The sequence below is a fragment of the Salarias fasciatus genome, chromosome 5 (genome assembly GCF_902148845.1).
Source record: "Salarias fasciatus chromosome 5, fSalaFa1.1, whole genome shotgun sequence".
Taxonomy (NCBI): Eukaryota; Metazoa; Chordata; class Actinopteri; order Blenniiformes; family Blenniidae; genus Salarias; species Salarias fasciatus.
In genome coordinates, this window is record NC_043749.1 from 4458732 (window position 1) to 4484737 (window position 26006).

General features: G+C 45.7%; 1 protein-coding gene across 4 annotated transcripts in view; it reads left to right on the forward strand.

The window, feature by feature from the left end:
* The window catches only part of LOC115389189 (inositol 1,4,5-trisphosphate receptor type 1-like), an 83600-nt gene that overhangs the window by 35823 nt on the left and 21771 nt on the right, over window positions 1–26006 (forward strand). For 2 of the 4 annotated variants that reach the window (XM_030092651.1, XM_030092652.1), the window contains exons 39-49: window positions 577–688; window positions 10689–10818; window positions 12843–13027; window positions 19385–19568; window positions 21138–21400; window positions 22097–22297; window positions 23331–23441; window positions 23974–24069; window positions 24145–24279; window positions 24686–24793; window positions 25269–25461. In XM_030092651.1, coding sequence (XP_029948511.1) covers window positions 577–688; window positions 10689–10818; window positions 12843–13027; window positions 19385–19568; window positions 21138–21400; window positions 22097–22297; window positions 23331–23441; window positions 23974–24069; window positions 24145–24279; window positions 24686–24793; window positions 25269–25461 — 1718 coding nt within the window. Of the gene's footprint in view, window positions 1–576; window positions 689–1728; window positions 1765–8044; window positions 8081–9107; window positions 9156–10688; window positions 10819–12842; window positions 13028–19384; window positions 19569–21137; window positions 21401–22096; window positions 22298–23330; window positions 23442–23973; window positions 24070–24144; window positions 24280–24685; window positions 24794–25268; window positions 25501–26006 lie in introns of all 4 variants that reach the window. The other 2 variants (XM_030092649.1, XM_030092650.1) reach the window with 2 other exon arrangements.

A 26006-nucleotide genomic window follows, 5' to 3' on the forward strand; every position in this document is an offset into this window, starting at 1 on the left:
TTTGGGTGACATACCCAAATATTTGAAATACCTGAGCTGCCACCAATACAGTGAAAGTCGTTAGAACACATTAGAGTGATCCAGAGTCTGGTCCGTTAACACCAGGACCTGAGCTGACATGCAAGTGGCTTTAAATGTGGAATTTCACTGATGTGTGTGTTTAACATAACCTTGTGCTAGGCATTATTACATTAGATTTTCAGAGAATCTGGCAGAACAAAGAAGTCCTGCACGGATTATAGTCTCTTAAAAAAAAAAATAAAACAAAACTTTCAATTTTCCCCAGTTTTGGGGAACAGCTGTGATATTTCCACTTCTCTCACTTCATAAAAGGTCTGCTGTCACCGTACTATTTTCCTTCTGTTTACTGCTGAACAAACTGTATTTGAAAGACCCTTAGAGATGCTTTCAGGCTCCTACCTTCCCAGTCTGTCGTCTTGGGCTCAAACAAACTCGTGTTTGAAAACGAGTTTTAATTAGCTGTGCTGTGATTGTAGATGAATTTAAAGTGGTGTTCATTTGGGGAAGTGGGTTTCATTGTGTGCGGTGTTTTTCCTCTTTCCTCGCCTTGAACAGACTGATCAAGCACACGAAGCAGCTACTGGAGGAGAACGAGGAGCGTCTCTGCATCAAAGTGCTGCAGACTCTGAGGGAAATGATGACGAAGGACCGCGGCTACGGGGAGAAGGTATGACCCCATACCAGTTCCCGTTTCTCACCATCTGTTTGTAGTTACGACAAACATTCACCCACACATGAATTAAGGAACAGAAAAAAAAAAAAAACATTTTTGACATTTCTGAGACATTCTATTCCTGCAAAAACTTACAGAAATAATAATAAAAAAAAAATAAATTAAAGCAACGGGAAAAGTCAGAAGACTTGGAGAGCTAATTGGTTTCTTTGGGAGCCCGTAGCGTGTTCCACACTCTGAGGACTTTACACACACGTATGGATCAGGTGTTCCATCAAGTCGGAGCAGTTTGTGAATCCTTTTGTCTGCTTTGAAATGGGGTTCATAATTTAAATTCTCCAGCAAGGAATTCCCTCGTTGCTTTCTTCTTCTCAAACACTTGACGTGGCTCTGACGCGCACGATGAGAGCGGCGGATTATTAACAGTATTAACAATGTGCATGTTCTAACACTGAATCAGTCCTTCACACATCACTCATAAGTTACTGATGATCTCTCCTACTTGTTTTAAGTAGGCGGTATCACATCTGTCTGTCTATTTTCAGTTTAAAGTTTCATGGCTGAGCCTTTGACGACCTGCAGCGTTCCGTGGCTTTGGTTCATGATTGGCTCATGTTGCAGTTTTCTATAGGTCGCAGAGCTCATTAGCCACATTTCTATGCATTTTTCAATCTCATCAGTAGTGTATTGAGTCACACCGCCGCTGAACTCATGTTCAGTTGTGCAACAGTAGTTTTCCTGCTCTGCCCAGGTAAACCACTGAACAGTTTCACTTGTTTAGAGCAGTGACGTCAGTTAAAGATCGTGACCTTCAGCCCTGATATTTCTTCTCTAGACTCTCATGTCAAAGCCACGAGACAGATGAATCAATATTGATCTGTTTTTTTTTTTTCCAACCCTAACACTACAGTTCCTACTAACTGAACATGCTTTTGGTGTGTGTGACCGGCTTCACATTTGCACTTGTGACGCAGCTTGAACTCACTAATCGAGCCCTACTAACTCTCTGCCCCCTATACTTCTTCTCTTCGCAGCTGATTGCCTTTGATGATGAGATGGATGTGGCTGAGGTTGATCATTTTATTCTCACTTACCGCTGTGATGTTGTCCATCTTGATTTGTCTCCCACTAACGGCGTAGCCATTGCTCGTGCTCCATGTAGACTCCTCTAGCGTTGGAAGCTCCATCCGTGACGTGTGCCGGCAGCTTAGCCCATCCCTCCCCGCTGTGTGCCTGCTAGAGGTGCTACTGATCATCAAGTGAAGGTGTAGCGTACCGCTGACATGTCTAGCTCACGTTGTGCAGTGTGCTTGTGCGCCGTGCCCACACATGCCGAGTTTATGGAGTACGTGGGGGCAGACGGCATATTTCAACTTCACACTCGAGCTTGTGTAACATAACACACAGAATCTCATTGTTGCATTTCAACACACATTAAAATATTTAATTAGCATTTATCCTATTTTAATTAATATCATTCATTTGATTTTTCAATACAGTAGAATAATTTCAAACAGCAACAACCTGAAAATGATCTTAACAAACTGAAGTTATTAAGCACTCACAGAAATTGGCAGTCGGTGCAGATCTGGTGTAAATGTGACTGCAGAGGGTGGAAAGAGAAATGTGAGACAGCCGGTTACTCTGAGTGTCTCTCTGATGAGAGTCGGCACATCCACCCAGACTAAAGTCATCTCTTCACGGGCCGGTGTGCCAGCTAATCCTCGCTTCTCTGTTGCTCTTCAGGAAATAATCCACTTCATTATCTCATTATTTAAAAGTGACTTAGCTGCTGAGTTTGCAGATCCTGACAAACTCGTCAGAAATTAGCTTCAAGAGGGAAAAAATGGCAAACTCAAACTAAACCCTGCTCCACAACTGTGATCATGTTTGAACTTCAGGAGAAGCTCAGTGTGTTCATTAAAAAGAAAATAGACCTTTGTATTTTCCTCAGTCTGGTTTTAACATTCTGTTACTTTTGAATTGTTTTGCTGACTTACTTTAGTGTTTACTTGTTTGTATATAATATATGTATATGTATGTATATGTATGTATGTGTGTGTGTGTGTATGTATATATATATATATATATATATATATATATATAATTTTTTTTGTTTTGTTTTGTTTTGTTTTTTGGGGGGGTTAATTCTCTTTGATTCTAACAGCAAGAGTAAAAATAAAATCATCTGTTTAACTTGGTAAAACATCAATTTAGAAATTATTTAAAAGTTCTATTCTAACACACAACTTTATAAATATAAGTTCACAGTTCTTGGAAATATAAGAACTTAGAGGAACATGTGGTCGACCTCTCCAACTAGATAGTTCACCCTAACCTACAAGGCAAGGGCTGACATACAGGATTTACCATTTGAGCAGGGCTTTCCCAACAAATCTAACTTAAAATGAAAGAAACTACCCCCAAAAAACTGCTGTGTAATTGAGCCTGGATTTTCTTTACACGGTCTTTAAATATTCAGTGATATTGTTCTATAAAATATTTTTTCTCTGAAAATGACTCTCCAGATGTCAGTAATGTTTTCATATTCTAAAATGAGTTCATGATTTGTACAAATACACAGAACGTAATGTCACTCTCTGTTGTTATTCCCGGCGGTGATCCAGCCATAAGACCTGCTGTTCCTAACTTTCTTGTAACTCGGTGTTACACGCTGTGCGGCCCGTCGATGATGGATGGTGGTCAGACGGCGCGTTTCTCCTCTCAGCCCTTGGCCGCCGTCACAGGAGCAGGTGTGAGCGTATATATAGCGGCGGGGCGGGGGGGGTTCTCCGTCTCGCAGAGTCACAACACGGGGGACGGGAGTGCGTCTGGTGGCCACGACCCGTGGCCTTTAACGGAGTGGACAGAATAGGTCTCTTCTTTCTGTTTGCGATCGTGACTCAGAGGCCATCGGTGCTACACAGAGGAAAAGTCGCCCTGAATGTCTGATGACTCAAAATGAAAACAAACAACCTTTTGTGTCGATGTCTTTACGATCAGCCTGATGCATTTTATTTCAACGGCAGGAGGAATGCATTTTCTCATGATTCCAGTGCTGGTAGACATTTACAGGCATCGCATCCTTCGGTCTATTTTTAAACCCCGTCTGATTTTATATCGTCGTGAAGCTTTTCGGCCTGAGCTGTTACAGCTATCTTGAAGCGTGCTACATTTACCCGCCCAGATAGATTTCACAAGTTAACCGCTGGCCTTTTCACTGCTGCTGGAGCGTTTTGGAATAATGGACGTTATAAACACGTTTAACATCTCACGCGATGTTCCCCATTGGATCGACACTCGGTGTGTTTAAAACGTAGTAAAGCAACAGTGTGATCGTATCTATTTTAAAGTATTGGAATACTCACACTGGGACTGAAATTCTTCACATTATCACCTTCCGTCAATAACGAAAGGGTTTATCCTCCTCTGCAGTCACAGTGATTTGGTTCTTTTTGCTTGTAGATCTGTTTAACTGTGTAAGATGACTTGGATGGCTTTGATTTTTTTTTTTTAAAGGAATTTCTTCAGAGGAGCAAACACAACACTGAGACCCGAGCTGAGATATCAGTGATGCTGCCCGTGAAATATGGCAGTTGTTTGTAATGCAGCCACTATGAAAGGAGTTTTTTTTTATTATTATTATTTCACTTTCATTCATCATATTTAAATTGGCTTCATGTTGAGATTGGCGTTATTTTCTGTTGTAATTGCTTCGATTTGCAGGAATGTAGACATTTTCATCATGTGTACTCTATGCCACAACAACAAAAAACACCTTTAGAGTTTTAAGATTATTGTGGCTTAGTTTCTACAGTCTGGTCCAATCAATATGAACCTGGGCTGTTTGCGGCCCCTTAAACCCCAAACCAAAAGCAGAAATGAATCGTGTTCTCTAGAAAGTAAAAATGTAAGTGGACATTTAAAGTAGCTTCTTTTGAAACTGTCAATTTCGTTAAAACTGAAAGTGGACGTGGGGCCTGCAGGACTGTCAACACCGAGCAGTGGGAAGCAGGCCAGCGGCGCGAGAGGAACAATATTGTGGTGTGTGCGAAGGAAGTGGACAGTGGTGTTAGGTGGGGAAGCGGAGAAGGAGTTGGAAAGGGTCTTTCCAGAGTTGCCAGGAAGCAGCGTGCGGTCTGAGTTTCTCTGTTATGTCTCTGTCTTGTGCTCCCTCCCTCCCTCCTTCCCTCCCTCCCTGTTTGTACATGTCGCCGGGTACTGAAGCGATGGAAATCCCCGGCTTCCACGAAAACAGGGCTGTTCTCACAGAGCAGCTTTGTGTTTCATCTGCGCCTCCCACTATCTTAAGAATGCGCACACACACACACACACACACACACACACACACTCCCCCTGATTCTTCAGCACATGCTCGATGTCACTCATTCATGCACACTCTAACATTAACTGCAGCATGCGGCGCCCTGACTGACAGCTGGCAGCATGTGTGTTGATATTCAGATGACAAGAGGACAGCTAGGCCGAAACCCCGACTTCCCCTTCAGCCACCGGGGGCATAAACGGCCATTATGCCTGTTATGTAACCCAAGTGTTGAGCCCGCCGCCCTCCGAGCCCCTAAAACAGTCGCCCACCCAAAGATCTCGAGGAATGGCTGCAGCTGTCACTTTCACTCGTATCTGACGGGCTCCGTCATGCTTCTCTCTGCCTCACACACTCTCTGGATTTTACATATTCAGAGGGTGACCGGAGAGCAGCATAAAGCAGCGCGACTTTTCACCTCTTATCTCACGCTTCCAGAAATAGAAGCGAGCCTGCTGGACTCTGTCAGACCCAAACATTTGTTGGTTTGTTTTCATTCTTTCGGAGGAGATGGAGATGATGTCTGGGAGAGTCAGGTTTGCTGATGATGACTATTAAAGGGAATATTTCTTTTGCAGGTGCTACTGCACTTGCCTCAGTGTGAGCACATGTTTCCAGCCAGCATCAGCTCATCACTGGTACCAATTGCTATGTTTGGCATCAAATTTCTTGTAATCCATTTCCTCCCTCCTCATTGTGCATTTTCCCCCGCCACAGACGACAGTCTTGATTCCCCTTTACTGCTGCAGCCCCGCTCCACGCTCCCCCAGTCGCCACTCCCCCCCAACACCTTTTGCCAAACCGCCTCGGATAGCTTCCTCTTGTCCTCGTTTATCCTCCCGCCCGCTGACGCGGAGGAGCTCTGGGGGCCCGGAGGCTGCCGCGTGTCTTTCCGTCAACAGGGGGAGCTGCAGCTGTTCCCCAGCCAGACGCAGGTCTGTCCCAGTTTTCTCAGCTCCACGCTGCACGATTCTTGGGCCGCGGCCAGCTCTCAGGCAGCCGTTACATAAGAGCCAACATTTTTTTTTTTTTTTTTTTTGCCCCTGTGTTTTTCTGGAATTTTAAACTCTCCACCGATGTGTGACCTTCACTGGTAATTGGCAGTAAAAGTGCAGCAGGCACGTCCTCCAGGAGACGGTATCAGCAGTGCGCTTCGATCCAGACGACGCGGGGGAGACAGGGACACATGGGAAAGTTAAGCTCTTACTCGGAGCAGTGAATGGGTCTGCTGGCCACCGTAGCACCTGTTAATTATTTCAGGTCTGCTGCTGTAAAGGACAGATTGTTAAACGAATCCTTCCCTGTGGCCTTATTACTTAACTCTTGTTTTGTTTAATCACCAGCAGTTTCCTTCACGATTTCCCTGTGAAACCAGGTGAAGCACCTCTCGTGCTCAGCCTTCCTGGATTATTCTTTGCTGTTGCTTGATGGGAAAAAAAATAAACCCTCTTCCTTCAGTTATTTTAAACAGAGAGGCTGTTTGAGTTCCTTATATTTAATGAAACAGCCTTTCCTGGTCACTGAACTAGTTTGACCCAATCTGTATCCACAAGTGCCCTGAATCAGATTGTGTGTGTTTGTCTGTCGCTGCCCCTGCAAACATTTTGATCACACATTCCAGGAACGCCTGTGGAATTAGAGTGGCCGATAAGCCGCTGACATTGCTTTAACGTGACAAAACGAGGTCAGATCATAGTGGCTGTCGTTATTCCGCAGTACAAAACTAAAGCTACAACCTGAAGGGAATTGGAAGCTGCTGTAAAGTTCAGTGTGTTTACGTTAACGGAGGGTTTGGTGTGGGGAAATTCCTGTCCAGTTGCACTATTAATCACCAAAAAGCAATGTGACTGGGTCACGGAGGAAGACGTATGCCCATGTTAGGCTGTTGTTTAGTCTTGCTTCTGTCTTTGCAGTGAGGTTTTCTCTGCATACGTGCGTGTGCACGAACGTTTGCTACCGTTATGTTCATAATTTAATTTCTAATTTCTGGCTTCCTTTTAACTTCTGTATAAAAGCCTTTGTGTGTTATAGGCCGTCATTAATCTTTATATGATTCATAAAGGGACTTATTGTGCCAAAAACTGTTTACTACCTCATAATATTAAATAAGGAAGAAATAAAAGTCAAATAGAAAATGTGTTTTAACTTTTTTCCTTCAGGCGCTTAAAGTTATGTGCTCAGATTTAGTTTTATTGGTTCAACTGAGCTATCTTTATTCATTTCAGTTGCTCAAATTATACAACCTACAGTTGTTTTCTGTTTTATTTATTATGTAAAAGCTCTGCGTATTCATTTTAGTCAGTTTCGTTTGTTTTGTTTTTCTCTTATGATACTGAAACGACACCTCCAACTCAAATAACGGACTTTTTTCATACAGTTTAATTTTTTTTTATTTCTTTATGTTCAGTGAAGTCTATTTTTATGTTATTTTATTTATTTGTCACACTTTAGTTCTATTTAACTTTAGAGATTCTTTTTCTGAATAATAGCCTCGTCGGCAATGATTTTTTTTCTTCTGTAAAGACAAACTTATTGATGGCAACACGCTGTGTGAACGCAGTGTTGGGAACAAGCAGCCACACAGCTGGAGCTCATATGCAAACTGCAGAATACTCGGTGAGCTGCTGTGTTGTGCTGTGACCATCAGTCTGTGGTGAGATGGGAATGTATACCACTGTATATCACTGTATATATTTTTATTTTTTTATTTTGCACACACAGCTTCTGCTTTCCTGCTGCAACTTAGTGCTGCTTATTATACATGCCGTCTCATTAGGCTCATCCCATGACGACTAATCACGAGAACATTTTCTTTTTTTGGTGAGAAACAAAAAAAATCAGCTCAACGTGTTTTTGTCTGCTTTAAGTCATTTAGGATGTCCGCTCCTGCATGTCAGAGATATTAAGCGATGCAGCCGCGTACAGAAAGGCTTCTCGGCAGAGTGTTAGTTATTGGAGGCAGATACAGCACAACTAATTCAACATCTTCTAACCTAAACTAACGCCATCCTCTTATCTCCAATCAGCTGGCACCTCCGCCTGAGCCTGAAGTCCCAGCTGAGGTGTGTTATTGGCCGCTCAGTACGAGTCACTGCTGATCAGAGAATCACCTGTTGTGTTTGTGCACCGACTCCCTCCCAGTGTTAGACTCGCGTGTGTCTGAACAGACGAGAGCCTCCATCCATCCCCTTGCATTTCAACCCCCCCCCACCCCCCCCCCCCCCCCCCCCCCCCCCCCCCCCCCCCCGGTGGAAGTTAAAAACGCGCTGCGTACCGGCTCTTGCTGTGCGCCTCCTCCCACTCCCCTTCCTCCTCCCGCCTGCCTCTTTCCTTCCAGCTCTTTGCTTTTTGAGCAAAGTCCAGTTTCCTGACCTTCTTTCAGTGGAGTGGTGATCCGGGAGGGGGGGGGGGGGGGCAGGCTGATGGGAGGGAGGCAGGCAGCAGGGAGGGCGGGGGGGAATCACGGGTGAGGTAATTTTCCATGCCAGATTGGCGCTTACTGTATGTGTCAGTAGCTCACAACACCATTATGTAAGACAGATCTGTCTTTCTCTTTTTTTTAAGGCCTCTTTCTGGTGGTTTGTGTTTCTGCCCTTCCAGCAGCTTGTCATTCTCTCCTGTAAATAATTTAGGCGCTTCAGCAGCTGTGACTGTAAAGCAATGAGGGACTCACCGCATGCAACAGAGTCGAAAGTTCTCAGCGTCCCACTCTGGACTGTGGGCCTTTCATATTGCCTTTTAAATGTCAGAACTCAACTTTTAAAGAGGGTTAAGAGATAATTGAGTAGGTATCAGATGTTCCGTAATGACTGTCAGTCCTCCCTTGCATGAAGCCTTGCATGACTTCGACTTCACATCTTCTCCGACACAAACCACTTCCCTCTTAACTGCATGATTGAATCTGCACTCAATTTCCTGCATGCTTGAGAAAGTAACTAATTTGCACTGTATTAACGCCCTATTTTCTTTTCTGGTTAATTCCCCCCTCTTTCCTATACCTTTCTTTTAAATTTTATTTACTTTCTTTCTTATATTTTTTTTTTCTTTTTTTTTAATTTACGCTTTCTGCTAACTCACCTCACCTTTAAGGAGCTTGATCCCAACCAGCCACTGAAGCAACTGGAGGATCAGAGGAGGGTAGGTACAGAGCTTGGTTTTGCTGTGGTCTGGTCCCGGCTGTTGCGACGGCCTCACAGTCGCACTGCTTCCACAGCACGGCCCTCTCTTGCCCCCCTTCAGCTGTAGGATATGTAACGTGAGGCGAATGATCAGCAGGGGCGCTTCACCTCCAGCTCTCCTCGTCTCCCGATGTGCGCTTCTTTTTTTTTTCTTTTGCACAGAGGGATCCAGCAGCTGACAGTGCTGCAGTGATTTACACCCAGACAATGTGGCATAACTCTTCATGTCAGCGTATGTTAAGAAGACAGAGAGCACGGTGTCGCCTTTGAACATGGCTCCCTGAGGTCAGAGGTCGCGGGTCAAAGACGTGTTTTATGTCTGTTTTCCAGAAGCTTGCCGGCCTGTTGGGGTTTTTTTTAAACGGCTCGCAAAATGGTTACAAACGGAAAACAGCAGTTCAGCTTACATAAACAACTTTGATTTCTATTTGTAACCATGCGGTAGCCTCCTGAGACCTTGCTCCGTCTTTCTCGCGCTTTACTGCTTTGAGCTACTGTACTTATTCCTGTTGTATTATCCTGGGCTTTCCAGTGATACAAAAAAAAAAAAAAAGCAAATCGCTGAAAAAAGAGAAACTAAGTAACTCATTTCCTGGTAGGTCCCTGGAGAATAGTTATTGCGTCATTAGAATATTTTCAGTGTGGGACTCACCAGTAGGTTACATATCACAGATATGAGGGGAAAGTTCTGAGCAGAGCTCAGAGAGGAAAATGATATTTCTGAGCCGTGGTCGGTCTCCTGGGGCCATGGGGTTCATTTTGGTACATCTATCAGCTGTCGGAGCTGGCTAGACGTCTGAGTCAAGGGATCTGTAAAACCGGGGTGTCCCAGGTCTGCAGTGTCTGTTTAGAGTAACGGGTTAGAGGAGAAGGTCCAGGCTTATTGATGAGGCTTCATCCCTGTGGGTCAGTGGAGGAAGCGCTGTAACAGATGGAAATAAGATGGAAATAAGGTTTCAGGACACACAGTATTTTGCACAGGGGGCTGCAAAATGGAGGATTTACGCACCATTAGGAAGATGCTAACAATGTTATAGCTGATCGGTGCACATGTAGTATTTTGGTTTTAATCATTTTTTTAAAAATCCAAATTTTTTTGTGTTGTTAAAATCTTGGATGAAACCTGATCGCGACAATGTTCATGTTGCATTTGAAGACTCTGTTTAGATTTCTGAGCGTTTTCACTGGGACTGTTGCAGAAACATGAGAAACCTGATACGCCATACAAGCGGACAGTGGTCATATTGCATGTCATGATCCAGTTTACTTCAATTCTTTGAAATTCATTCAAGTTAAAGTGACCAGAAATACTGACACATCGTTGTTGGTTCATTCATTTATTAGTTTTGCTAACAAGGAAGGATATGACTACTGGAATTGTGACTGATATTACTGTCTTGTACTTCTATATTAGCTCTGAGACATTTGGTTCCAGCTACTTTTCTGTCATTAAACTGAAACTTCGTTTCCTAACGTCTATCTTTCCTGACAGGGCGAGGCCTTGCGGCAGATTTTGGTCAACCGATACTACGGCAATGTCAAACCTGGCCCGAGGAGAGACAGCCTCACTTCCTTCAGCAACGGCCCACTGAGTCCCGGAGCTCAGGGAAAATCGCCCACAGGTGTGTGTCGCTCTGCTCTGTCTGTCTGTCTGTCTGCGCTGTTATACTCATAAAGTTCCGTTTGAACTCACTTACTTGAGGAAACTGGGTCAGCGCTCCATTGAGACGCATCCCTCATCAAGCGATCTTGAAAGATAGTTCGGTTTGACGACCAGCTGTACGGCAGCCACCAGAGAGTTACTGTAGTCATAAATACTTGGAAAAATGTCTTCTTTTTCTTTTGAGTCGTGCATTTCAGGAGACTAAATCCAGGGGAAAGAGTCAAACTAAAAAGATATATTACGTGGCTGCAGCGCTGCACCAGCAAGCAGCCAGGAAACGGCTGTATAGTGTGATTCATAAAGCTTTGGGGGGTTTTCAGCTGCCTTAATGCCCGTGGAAATGTTTTCATCATTGCCAATGCAGGATCTGCTGCAGAAAAATAAAAGGTAAAAGTGCTTGAGTTCAAATGTGATGAACGGTTTAAAAGAAGTGGCTGCATTTGAGATTATGATGATTTTTAGTGATATCTTTTTAGTAGGACTGTTTTTTTTGTTATTTGAACATTAATTTGTGACAGGCTGATCATAAACAAGCATGTGGGTATCTTCATAAGTAAAAAGTTATTACTTTTTTGTATTTCAAAATAAATTGATATATTATTGATATTTTTTTTTTACATTGAGTAAGTCATTCAAATTACAACAATTTAGAATGGTAACACTTTACTTGAAGCCCCCCTGTATAACACATAAGTACATTTATAGAGCATTATAATGCCATTACAACACGTGTAGCTATAGTTATAAACATTCATAGATGATCACAATGCCAGGACCTAACCCTAACCCTAACCCTAATCCTATGCTGTATAGTGAGTTACAAAGCATTGTGATCATGTAGGAGTGTTTATAACTACTTATAATGTGTTACACCGGGTGCTTCAAGTAAAGTGTTACCTTTAGAATTAATGACTGTACATTTTACTGCGAATCTGATAGTTTGATGTACTTTTCATGCCAGAGTTGTTCATTGGATGAACAAAATACTAATAAAAGTTAGTGACAGTCATTCCTGTAAGGTGGGTTGAATCTGCATTGATTGGTTGAATCTATCTGCATGCAGTGCATCAGGTACTCAATAATAACATCTGCAGAAGTTTTTACATGCACAGAAAACATTTTGGTCCGATGAGCCAAGGCAGTATCTTCTCCCCTGGTCTCTTTATTTTTTTCCTCAAATTGGAATTGACAGTCAGAAATTCAATAAATCGTCAAAAAATGACATTTATTCAGAGCAGTGAGTTCCTCTGTCTCTCATCGCGGATGTGACTCATATTTCATCTGTAAAGGCACAGAGTGCAGGAGAAAGAAAAAAAAAAAAAACATGATCTAATTCACAGCCGTGGCCTTCTCCTCCAATAAGCCCTTGGACCTCGCCGGTGCCGCCGAGCGCGCCGGAGCGCTCCTCAACATAACGTAGGCCGTGTTGTTGCCAAGCGACCGGAGAGCCAAGCTCCGTCTAGAATGGGATGTGTTGTTGATTCAGTGGCTCGCCCAGCCCGAGACGGCTCTGATGGGTGCCGTTATCTCACCGATTCCTCCCCGGCTGGCGGAGGGAGCCGTCGGCGGCGGCGGGAGCTAAAGCACCTCTGTGGATTGGGGAAGCACGTAATGCGATATCGTTACGAGCAGCAGCTGAATGAAGAGAACAGACACCTGTGGTTCGTCGCAGTTCCCCAACCTCCCATAAAGCTATAAACATAAAGTAAACCTCTTTAAAAGAATATGTTGTCACTCAATTTAAGTATAATTTCCATCATCCATCTTTTATACCCAACCTAGAAATGGGATGGATGAAGGATTAATGAAGTGTTACTTAGTCCCATTTGGAATATCTGGCCATTGGTCCACATCGGGAGGAATTACGGAAACTCAAAATATGCATTTGGTGATTCATTCATTCCCGTTCCCCATTATGTAACCTGTCTGAAGCTTCATGCATTTTAATGCAGAGCATAATCTGTCTCCCTGCTGTGGTCCCAGTCGTCAGCTCCGGGGTTGGAGGTCGAGGGGAGCTGAGTCTGGCGGAGGTGCAGTGCCACCTGGACAAGGAAGGGGCCTCTGATCTGGTCATCGACCTCATCATGAACGCCACCAGCGACCGCATCTTCCAGGAGAGCATACTGTTAGCCATCGCGCTGCTGGAAGGTGGAAACACGGTGATCCAGGTGAGCAGATGTTTAAAAGTAAAAATGCACGCACACACGGGAGAAGGTGTGAAGTTTTAACGAGGTTGAGACACTCACACCTCCAGCCTGTACTTAAACAGGCGAAGTGAAAGCCGTCGCTCCAGGGAGTTATGAGCAGATTCTCAGCGAGGAGATCTTATCTCCGCTGTTTAAAGCCACGGTGTTAACAGTTGAAGGCAGTGTCGCCGAGACACAAGTGGCAACGGGTGACTTCACACGAAAGGAATGTAACCTCATCAACCTAGCCGCGGTTTGAAAAGTAGACTTCGCATCCGGGTGCAGAAAAACATCCTGACATGTGTGAACTTATTGACACATTGCGGTAGGGTGGGGGGGGGAGTGAGCGTTGACCAGAGAGGAAGAGCAACAGTAGCCTGCTGGGAGAGGTCCAAGCTGTGCAGCCAAAAACGTCATTGCCTCCCGGTCGGCAGCCAGGGGTTGCTACGGCAACCCCAACTCTTTGCAAATCTCACAGAAAGCAGGTTGAGAAGGGAGAGAGAGAGAGAATCGGTGTGTTTGTAAATGTATTACTTCAGCTTTGTGGGAAACAATACATGTCTGTGTGTTTTTGTCACATAACGTGTGAGTGTGTGTGTGCAGCTCGTAAGCTGTGTATTAGTGCATTCTGGGTTTGCGGTCTGTGTGCGTGTGTGCTCTTGAGTGTTGTCTTGCATAAACCGGCCCGTTGCATAATAGGCTTCCTATTTGCATAGTGTCGTTACCTGACGAGGCCCGACTTCCCGACGTGTACACAAAGGCGCTCACATGACTCCTGTTACATAAGCCGCCTCTCTGCCTGGGCCAGTTACGCCCAGAGCCCCGGGCCTCCTGACATTCCTACCGGACGCTTTTAACTGGGTCATGCTTCGCCGGTGGAAAGAGGGCAATAAAAGGCATAACCCCTCCGAGGCCCCAAGCAGAGATTCAGTAGATTTCAGAGACACTTTCCCGTTCTCAGAAGACGCGCCGTTTCCTCCAGCCTCCCTGAGGACACTCAGCTGGCTTATTGACTTAGATGTCATTTCATGGGCCGCCTGACCTTTAGTCGTCAGGGCATGAGGAAGACACTCCTGGAAAGAGCCCGTGGCATCTGTTTGACACAGGGCGAGGATCTTTTTTTTGTCCAGCTCAGGCCATTATGAAGACCTCTGTCCTGTCATGGAGTGATTTTTCTCTTTCTTCTCATCAGTCTGGCTGATACAGCTGTGCCACATTAAACATGCTGAATCATCACCAGGGTTTATTTTTAGGACAGGATTGACTCTGCCTGTATCGCACCAGGGCCTCCTTGGCAAGTGTTTAAGTCCTCCTGTGAAAGAGTGCGGCCAATTAATGCAAAGTGTAACTATGGGAATGGGAAAACCGAGGCCTCGTCTATACGTTTTCAAGTGAAAAATGCAAAATGTTTTTGTTTTTTTTTTGGGGTCTCCGTTTACACGACAACATGCTTAGAGTCCCTGTAAACAGAACTTTTTGAAAACGCAGCATGCACAGCATTCCCATTATTAATTGTTCATCCGCACATGCTCAGTAGATGGACAGAATCAACGCTGGCAGCTTCCAGAGTGCCGTGCCTCCCGGTCCATGTTCTCCTGGGACTGGGCGGTTTTATAGTGGGGTCACCTGGAACCGCAGTCCAGCTTGTGGTCAGTCCGTACAGATGCCTGTGTAGTCATACCACTTTATTGACCTCATCTTGAAGCGGACAAGCGGACTCTGTTGAAAAATCATCTCTGATTCTCAGTGACTTTAGAACATATCAGCAGATGCATCACATTTTCCTGTCTTACACAACATCTGGTCGCCGGCCCCCTCGCAGGACAGAAGAGTTCTTGTTGTCTAAATGAAAAGCAGGACAAAAACATGCCCACAGATTTTTTTTTTTTCTTTTTTCCAAGCAGTCTACTTGTTTGTTTTCGAGGTAATTCAGCATTGTGGCCTTGCCAACCAAATTTCTGGGAAAAGGCAAGTGTACGAGACGCAGTTTGAGAGTTCTTGGTTTGAAAATGAGCTCATCCCGCGCCCGGAGTGGTCCGCTAGCTGAGCCACCTATAACGACTCTGAGAGGTCGAGAGTTAGTGAATTCATAAAGAAACCAGTGGGAGCGAGTCCTCCTCCACATTTTACCACCCGTGCTTTCCCCGGACATGTTTATATTTAGGCTGTAATAAAAGTTATAAACACCATGTGAGACATCAAGAGAGGAAAATTAACTTTGAATGATTGAAACTTTTATTAAATCTGATTTTAGTACATTTGCTGTGTTGTCTGTAATTTGTTTTGCAGGCACAAACACGACGTCCAGGGGATTTTATTAGCGGTTGTTGCCGAATTTGCATATAATGAACCACTTCATAGCGACTTAAGGGATTTGAGTTTTCCTAGGAGGTCGTTTAAGAAAACTGGAAATATCACTCAGCAGCTGGCAAAAGAAACTAGGAAGTTTGCATTTCCTGAAGAAAATGCAAGTGTGAATGTCGAAGATTTAAACAAAAAGCTAAAGGACTGGTGGTTAATAATATTGAATGGTAATATATGCAGGGTTAAGCTAAGTGGTGGCTGGCGTTATGTAAAAGAACGTTAAAATCTAGATTATAGATTTGAAAGATAATATCCTGACGTGTGCAGCAGTACCACCTGACCCTGAACATACCTGACCCTGAACAGCATGTCAAACATTACTTATTGACCTACATACCTTGCCTAATATAACTGAAGGCTGCGGGACGTGCCGCATGCGAGAGAGATAACATATTGGCCGACACACGCTCACGCCCTCCAGGTTGTTCAGTGAGGACTGTGTCGCTCCTGCTGTGGCTCCGGCAGATGGATACGTGGCAAACGCACAACATATCGCTGCATGAAACCACACTCATCTGTGCACCCCATCAACACACACACACACACACACACACACACACAGACTGCAGGATATACTTAGTCTGGAGAGCTTATTCCAAAAACAGCCCTCAGAGAGAGAGAGAGAGTGTGTATGTGTGAGTGTGTTTACGTGTGTTTGTGTTATGTAAGAGAAGAAGTGTAAAATGTCTGCTCCTCCCGGCCCACCATCCATCTTCTCAGCGCCGTCTTCCTGACCTCAGATCCCGAACTGTCACAAGAGCGAACAGGTGCCGCCGCTCTTACTCAATAGGCTTGTTGTGGCACGCCGCTGCCCTCAGCCCCGTCCTGGCACCGCTCGCCCCCTTCAACCCCTGCTTGCTTCAAGTTCAATTTACAGCCAGCTCTTGGAAAGCTTTAAAAAGATTCTGGAAGGTGTTTTCCAGGCATCGGCGCAATCAATACACCAGCTCGTTTTTTAAATGTTCTCCTTGTCATTTTGTGGAAGTCGATTTGCTTTAATTCGTTTTTAGCCGTCATCAGAGTCGGTGGATATTTCATAGACTTCATTTTGCTGGTCGCCTGCCCAGATTTCTGAGAAAGCAGACTCGTGCACGGATGTATTCCACTGTGATTTATAATGTGGCGGTCTGGCCGCGGCTTCAGAAAGCAGATTTCTATGGATACCAGCTGGGCGGTGGCAGAGTGCGCGAACCCGAGCCCTCCGATTCGTACAGAGATGGCTTTGTCACTCGCTAGGTGTCGGGCTGCAAAGGCAGGAGATGGATAAAAAGAAAGCGAGAGGGAGAGGCAGAGCCGGTGGTATAAACAGGCCTTACATAACCGGCCCGTGTTGATGCCAGGAGCCGGGGTGGCAGCTGACGGGAAACGGAGAGAGAAAAGTAGAAGTGCAGAATAATCAGAAGCGAGGCCCCGCGGTGCCGCCACGTCGGTCCTGCAGGAGAGGAGAGCGCCTCGCCGGTCAAACAGAAACCCGCCGCGCTGGACTCAGCGCGACTCCCAGGGGGCTTAGTGCCTCTGCCGGCGGACACGCAGAGGGTTAAGCCGTCTCACAGGGAAAAGCTGAGGCTTATTGGCTGACGCATATTTTCTTTAACGAATGACTCAGCAGTCAGTGGGGAGACAAGGGGGCCAGATCCACCGTTTAACTTTCTTCTTTTTTTTTTCCTCGGCCTTTCTCCTTATGTAAGATGCAGCACGCCTGAATTGCATCTTATCATATTACGTGATCCCTCTTGTCAGCTCTGCTCCGCAGTCAGCCCCAGTGTGCCTGTTAGCAGCTGCAGTGCAGCAGGCACCTTGGCGATACCGGCGCTCATGGCGGCCGCACATCAGTTTCCTCCTCACAACAACAGCTGGCAGCCTGTCGTCACATCCGACTTCAGGCACGCCGCTCGTCCTCCTCTTGTCTCTCACCTTCCCTTTCTGTCATGTTAAATTATGTTTAAAGTCTTTACATACACTGTGTGATGTTTCTGCTCAATGAAGAATATATTCATTAATTTACTAATTTGAAAACATTAATTAGACTGTGAACTTTATTTCCTCTGAAAATGTTTCATGCAGGCACGAAGAGCTGAATCTGTCAAAGAGCTGCAGCTGATTTACATTTCTATAATCCTGCTGAGGAAATATCTGACGCAATACAAATGCTCAGCTTTCACTTTGATTTTCTGCATGATTTTTTTTTTTCCCCCAGAAACTGCCTCCAACCTGTAACTATCTCGTCAGAAAAGTCTTTTTGTCTCAGTTTTGGACAGTTCCACTCTACTGCAGACACACGGTCCGATGGGTTAAAAACAATAACCGAAAAAGAAAAAAAAAAAAGAGAGATTTGATGTGCAGCAGTGACTGTGCAGATGGCACACAGGCCAGCAGTTTGTCCTCTTGCCTTTGGCATATGTGACTGACCAGATTTGACAGATTTCGCCAGAAATTAGTTTTTTTTTATGGCCGCAGTCATGAGTTGATCTTAAACTGATAACCTTGTAGAGCTTCAATCCCGGAGCTGTTGTGGAGGAGAAGTATGCCTGGTTGCATAAGTCGGCCTGTTGATCAGATCACTATCAATGAATGACCCTATCTTGTCAACGGCGGCTTGAAAAACAAGCAAACAACACTGTTGCATAAAGCCGAGGAGGAAAACAACTTAATACATTAAGAACTGGGCCTCCCTCGGGACTTGAGTCGGCTGATCCTGCAGAGTTTTCTCGCCGGACAGCGTTCTTGCGCAGAAATGTTGCCTTACTGCCGTGAAGCCGTACATCGATTCACTGCGCGTCTTTCCCTCTCACAGAAGCGTCTCTCAGTCAGGCTAAACCTGGAAAGAGTGTTATGTAACTGGCTTTCAAACCTGCCCCAGAATCTTTGGATGCGGTAACTCTGCTTGCATCAAATCCCCCCCCCCCCCCCCCCCCCCCCCGACCCCTCACCTCTCTTCCCACTTTCGGACCCTTCCTCCTCCTCCTCCTCCTCCTCCCTCTCACGCCACACGCTCACTTCGTGCCGTCCTGGCAGTGAAAAGTAGGGCAGGGTTTTCCTCTCTCTCTCTCTCTCTCTCTCTCGCTCTCTTCTCTCGCCCTCTCTCTCTCTCTCTCTCTCTCTTTCTTTCTCTCTCTCTCTCTCTTTCTCTCTCCCTCTCTCTCTCTCTCCTGCCCTCTGTGGGCTGATGTAACAGCGTTAGGGCCGAGGCGCTGTGTGCCCTCACTGTAACCACTCAGCTGATTACAGGTCTTATGTAAGCGGGGATTGTTGGGAGGAAAATGGGACGGAACACATGAGCCTGTCGGAGGGAAAAACAACTGCTCCCCGCGCACAAGGCATTCACGCAAAATTGCCCCCGGGAGGTCGCTCCGTTTTTCGGCCGATCGTTTCCTTTCTCGCCCCGACTTCTCTCACTCGCACTTGTTGCGCGGCTCACAAAAGCCGACGCCCCGCGGCTCTGTGCCGTCGAATTAACTTAGCGAGGCCAATTTAATGAACACGCCGCTCCTTGCTGTGCGTGTGTTCACCTCCGTGCGTGAACGGCGTGTGGCCTCAGCAGGCGGCCAGGCCGGCTGGGTCGCCGCGTCTTTTGTGAGCGCATGCTTTTGAGTGTGCCTGCATGCTAACCACAAACCTCGCCGCTGCATGTCTGTTTAGAAGTGTCAACTCTCAGAACTGTGTCATGGGGAGCAGATCTTGTCAAACCAGGTGAGCATGGTGAGGCCTTACAGAGAGCCTTCCCGGTACCGTGATTGGAGGCTTATGTAACGCCTTTGAGCCAAGCCTGCGGCACATGGTCATGAGTAGAAACTATAATACAGACATTAAGATAATGAAAAGGAGTGGCTAATTAGCAGCTCAGAGCTAGATTACGCAGCGTTTTAAGTAGAACACTTGTTTGTTCTGATGTTACATCTGTCACAGAAATATCTAAGTAAAAAAAAAACTGTAAAAACTGAACAGAAAACTTATCCTCCACCTGCTTTTCCCCAGCGCTCCTTCTTTCACCGATTAACGGGCGACAACAAGTCGGAGAAATTCTTCAAGGTGTTTTATGAGCGCATGAAGCTGGCCCAGCAAGAAATCAAGGCCACCGTGACGGTCAACACCAGCGACCTGGGCAGCAAGAAGAAGGACGAGGAGCCGCCGGACAAAGACACGCCGGCACGCAAGAAAGGTCAGCGGTGAAGAGTCAGTCGGCGCAGCGAGCCGCACGGGAAAACGTTACGTAATCTGCTCAGTTGACACCATTATACAACATAATAAACTGTCCTTTTGCTGGTGTGTTGCATTAGATTTTTTTCTCTTTGAAACCTTCTCAAAGTCTGTTTTCTTTTATGCCAGTAGCCCACTGGTTCAAACCGGCAGGTGTAGGATATCCAGCACAACTCCACTTTCTTTTCTTTCTTCCTTGTTCCTCTTCTTTTTTCAGCCATAGAAATGGGTGATCGGCAGCACTTGGACTGTTCTACTGTGCGGCCGTCCTATTACGATTAATGCAGTTTGTGGTTTTGCATTGTCTTTATTTGACATATGAGTCCTTCCCTGATAAATTTCAAACAAATGCTGTTTTAAAACCACCTTATACTGTCTAGATGACTGTGCTTTAAGCCCAGGCGTGGGCATTAGATTGCTGTCTTCCCATGTAATGCCCGGATGATGGTGAGAATGAATGAATGAATTGTTTTTCTGGTCATATTTCTACACATAAAAACTACAAATGCCAACAAAATGTTGCCCAAGAAGGGAATTAGGCTGAAGCCAGTGGCTTATTTATGCCTGTGCTGTAAATCCTTTGGAATAACCGATGATAACTACCACTTAGAAACAAAATCAACAACAAAAGAAACGAACGCAGAAGAAAGAGCTTTCTGGAAGTCGACACTGAGCTGTACACTGAGAGCATTTCACAGTTTAACTCCCGGACAATTTAAACAAAGCATGGATAGTTTTGGGCAGAGTTGAAGCATAGATCATCTGGAATTACTCCAGATTACTGTACAACTGGGTTTAATTCAAGATTCTAGTAAAATACATGCATATTGATTAAAGTTAGAAATGGTTATTTTCCTTAAATGAGCTTTTATAGTTCTCATCAGTCCTTGTGTAAAAACATGGCTTTGTTCTTTGATTCACTTTGGTGAACTGAACAACGGTGTTCCCAGAAAATGATTTTTAGAATTGTTCCTGAGCCATGCGATGGTTTCCAATATGCAGTCATGAGGCTTTTAGCCTTTTAGGCTTTTAGCCATTGCTCAATGAGAGCAGATTTTTTTTTTTTTTTTTTTTTGCAGATCGGTTAAGCTCTGCCCAGAAATTGCAAAATCCTCCTCAGTCTATTTGGTGTTGAAGGCCTCATGTTCAAAGCTTTTAAAGTTGGAGTGGTCTCTGCAGTCCGATTCAGATATTTTCATTAATTAACTCTTAAAATTTATCACCTTACAAAAACATATGGATGTTGTTTGTGTTTTGGTTGTCTGATGATTTACAAACCATTTTATTCTGTTCTTAATTACTTTACACAGTACCCTAACTTTTTTAATTTACAGTTTTAAATAAAAATGTATTGAATTAGATCCTGCTCTCTTATACACTTTGTGGTGCTAAATTAAAGCACTATATTAATCTAATTATTTGATTAGATTCAGATTTCATTACATGAAGCATCATTTTTCAAATGAACATTTCTGACTCTTCTTCTGGTCGTTTCTCTGCGTTTGACTCGCCCCTGGCTCTCGGCGGTTAGTGAAAGATGTGCCGGTGGTGGCAGTCGTGACCGAGGAGGTGAAGGAGCAGCTGGCGGAGGCCTCCGCCGTCACCAAGAAGGCCTACACCACCTACCGGCGCGAGGCCGAGGCCGAGGAGCACCAGGCGGCCGCCGAGGGCGCCCCCGTTCCCACGGCCGACAAGAGCCAGGAGGAGGGCGAGATGAGCGTCGTCATCACCATCATGCAGCCCATCCTGCGCCTCATGCAGCTGCTCTGCGAGAATCACAACAGAGATCTGCAGGTCAGCCGTCACCGCTGCCACCGCCGCGCCCCCTCCCACGACACGCTGACATTTCCTGACCCGAGTTCCGAATTTCAATCACCACGCTCACTTATTGAGAAATGAAACCGTGTTGAAAATAGGCACACGTTGCAGAACTTCCTGATGCTAGCTGTTTCCATACCCGATGCGTCTCGGTCTGGTTTCACTATGAGGAGTGTGTTTGGGTTGCTGGAGGTTGCCATCGCTCAGCCCAGACAGTAGACTTCCTCCCTGCACTGATTCTGTTTTCGGCCCGGACCGGTGCAGGGCTCATTAAAGGAGAGTTGGCTCAGTTGCTGAGTCGCTCCGTCTCCCCCGCCCCGACTCCGCGTGGGTTGCGAGATATTGATTCACTGCCAGCCGCACCGCACACATGACCAATTCGCTGAGACGTTTCGGTTCATTCCAGAGACACTGCTGCCGTTCTTGTTTTTGCTGCAGTCTCGGCTTTCCAGCTTGAAAAGTCCCGCAAGAAGAATGAGCCTTCTGAACTATTTATATTTGGGTTTGCCTTCAAAGTCGATACAAGTGTCGGTAGAAGGAAAGTGACCCTGATAAGTGAACTTGTGACATCTCTGTATGACTAAACACGCCACGTAGCAACGGTGTCAACTATGATAATAATTAAAGAAGCGTCTTTTTGAGCCTTTCATTTCCCTTGTTGTCTTTCTTCAGAACTTTCTACGCAACCAAAATAACAAGAACAACTATAACCTGGTGTGTGAGACGCTCCAGTTCCTGGACTGCATCTGCGGGAGCACCACAGGAGGACTGGGGCTGCTCGGGCTCTACATCAACGAGAAGAACGTGGGACTGATCAACCAGACGGTGGAGAGCCTCACCGAGTACTGCCAGGGCCCCTGTCACGAGAACCAGGTGACGCAGACTCTGCCTTCCAGCTGCAGGAGTCGAAGTTTTCCCCCACTGAGCGACAGACGCCTGCCGGCAGACCGACAGCGGTGTTTGGGTGGTATTGTAATTAGCGCCGAGTGCTCCCTGCCCGGCTCTCGGCTCAGCTGCCACGCTCAAGCTATTCAGTCTCTCGTCTCTCCTCAGCAGTGTAACACCAGCCCACACTGGGCTCGGTGCCCGTGTTTGTTCTCTGGCGCGGATTAGCATCGCTTAGTCCGCTCACATGATGGTGGCATCCTCTGTTCCTGCCGCCGTGGGGTCATTTCATGGCAAGTGTGAAACTGGCATGACTAAACAAGCAGGCGGGCTAAATGCAGTCACTGTCTGAGGCCGCTTTAATTCCTTCGATCGCGGCTGAACGGGGGATTGCCGACACACACGCAGCTCTTTGTTCACATCTGCCGAGGGGAAAAAGAGAGACACGAGTACCTAGATTAGTTTTCTCTTTTATATCCTCCTTTAGTTAAAGCCACTCCACAAAGCCATTGTTCTGTTTTAGATGTGGTTTATCAATCAGCAAATATTTGTTTTTCCATTACTGTTAAAAATTGACAGTCGGTATGAGCTGTGATCTGCCTCGCTAGGACCTGACCTTCTGCTCGAGTTGGAAAGCTTCAAGGAATCACAGTGATGACACACCAGATTTCAGCAGCTGAAAACGAAACAAGAATGAAATGCTGCAAAATTTAGACAACCTCTCACACATAGTCATCACTCACTGATTTGTTTTTGCTGCTGTTTGCCTTGAAACTTTTTGTGTGCTTCATCTTCTCCCACGTGTAAATCTGCCTGTTGTACCTCATTTTCAGTCTTCCACCAGTTCTGGAGGGAACCTTTGCATTTACATCCACAAACAAATCAACGCTCTCTGCATTTGTTTTTATTCACGGAGCCTTATATTTTTTTACTTGTTGGCATAATTTAATGATAATCGTGATGCTCAGTAAAACTGAAATGCTGCTGAGTTAATCTTGTCGTCGCTGGATTTGCCCGTCAGAACTGCATCGCCACTCATGAGTGTAACGGCATCGACATCATCATCGCGCTCATCCTCAACGACATCAACCCTCTGGGGAAGAAGAGGATGGATCTGGTGCTGGAGCTCAAAGTGAGTCTTCATAGTTCTGAGAATAGACACAGACTCTTCACAGAAGGCCAATCTTTACCTCACTGGTTAATTTGCAGATTCTGTTGCATATTCAGGTTTTCCATGTCCAGACTTTAAATTGGTTTCATAAGTTTCAAACGCAGAGCACGGTCTCATTCTTCCACGGAGAAATTGACCTAAATGGAACATTATTTCACCAGTTACGCTGCTCACACGTAGCGCTAAAACACATCCTATTTCACCCCAGAGTTATGACTCTGATTATTAGTTAAAATGCAATTTAGCAGAGATTGTCGCGCCGCTGTGTGAAAATCTCAGAAGTGCACCGATTGAAAGTAAGTAGGCCAAAATATCCTTATGCAACCCTTCCTCCGTCTAAAGTGCTTTGTGGCAAATTACATAACAGTGACTCATGACAAAATAAGAATATTTACATTTAGTGTTCTTCATTAACTGCCTGCGTTCAGCCAGGAATGCTAAACGGCAACCGGATTATGTTTGCGCTGTCATCCTTTCTCTCATTATTTAACAGAATAATGCCTCCAAGCTTCTCCTGGCGATCATGGAGAGTCGCCATGACAGCGAGAACGCCGAGAGGATCCTGTACAACATGAGGCCCAAAGAGCTGGTGCGTGTGGCCGCCGCGTCAGCCGCCGCGTCGGGCGGGCGCCGTTATGACACATCTGCATTTTGCTTCTTGCAGGTGGAGGTGATCAAGAAGGCGTATATGCAGGGGGAGATAGAGGTGGAGGAGCCGCAGGAGGGCGAGGACGGAGAGGAGGAGCACTCGGCGTCCCCGCGCAACGTCGGCCACAACATCTACATCTTGGCGCATCAAGTAAGCCGCCGTCTTCGACCCCCGAACGACTCGAGTCGTCCTACATGGAGCCGTTCGCTTCACGGCGACTTCATGGCTCATTTCCCGTCGCCGCTGAAAGCAAAACATGTGAAACCTGCCGCTCCACACGCATCTCCTGTTTTTCAAAGCCTGGGGCTTTGTGCGGTGCGCTCAAGCCATCAGTGAGTTTAATCATAACAGCAGTTATGTAACGCGGGCGGTCGGTCCCCTCCCTGCAGGTGAATGAATGAAATTCGGCATTCCTAGAAAGTTGAAAAGATTTGCATACAGTGTTTCTGATTTTCAATCAAATGAACAAAGCGCAGCATTTACACAATTCTTTAGTTTTGTTATGTAAAAGTAGCAGTTTTAATCATGGTGATTGTCTGTTGTTGATCTGTTGCAGTTAGCCCGCCACAACAAGGAACTGCAGGCGATGCTGAAGCCGGGGGGGACGTACGGAGAGGGCGACGAGGCCCTGGAGTTCTACGCCAAGCACACGGCTCAGATCGAGGTCAGTTGTTGTCTTTAGGTAAAATTCTCTGGGTTTTTTTTCCCCTCTTGTTTCCCACAGATGTACTGTTGCACACACACACACACACACACTATCTCACATCTGCTGTGAGACGTCAGCCTCAACTAAAGAAGACACTGACATGTTTTGGCTTAGCGGTTGACGTGAGGCATGTTTTTGTTGATCTGTTTGTGCACTTTATTATGTCCGGCGGCAGAATGACGAACGCCTTTGGCGCGTTTGCACGTTTTCCTGTGTGCAGAAGCGAGCAGAAGGGAATGTTGTTCGCTGGCGGCGCTCCAAGCTGAAGTTGCCGGTGCAGTTTATCAGCTGCTTTTATAGAGAAGGCACTTATCTGCACTGCCAAGTATAATACTCGGGCCATTTGGCCTAAGAAAACAAGTCTTAGAGGTGAATTAAGTGAATTAAGCTTCATATGAATGACACGATCTGATGTTGGTGTGGTTGTGTCCAGATCGTACGACTGGATCGCACGATGGAGCAGATAGTCTTCCCAGTGCCCAACATCTGTGAGTTCCTCACCCACGAGTCCAAGCTGCGCGTCTACTACACCACCGAGCGCGATGAGCAAGGCAGCAAGATCAATGACTTCTTCCTGCGCTCTGAGGACCTTTTTAATGAGATGAATTGGCAGAAGAAGCTGCGAGGTACTCAAGAGGCCACTGGTAACACAAACACAGTTCCCTGTGCGTGGTTCTCCTCAACTCTTTACCTCCTAGTCTCATGTTTAAGCTCTTTCCTCTTGCATCCCTCCAGGCCCCAAATCCCCCATTTTTGTATCCCTTTTCCCCCCTTTTTCACTAAGTTCTAGATGCCAAATCGGAATAAAACACTGACACGGCGGTCTTATTCCTGATATTACATAATGAATTTTTAATGATATTATGTGACCTACTGTCCTGTCAACACTCTGTCAGCGCAAATGAAATTATAAGTCCTCTGTAAACTAAAGCAAACACAGACAACGAAGTCCCGGCATGGTGAGAGCTTTAGTTAAGACAACACAGAGAAATATGTGGAACTGAAACTCAGTCGTGGGTAATGCACTCTGTGTCTATCAACAGTTACAACTTGAGATTAGGTATTTCCCAAGATTACTGTGAATCAGCAGCGTTAGAATGGCCACACCCTGCTCCTTGACCCCTGGACGGATGAAAGAGGACAGAGGAGATAAGCCTTGTTACGTTGTGTC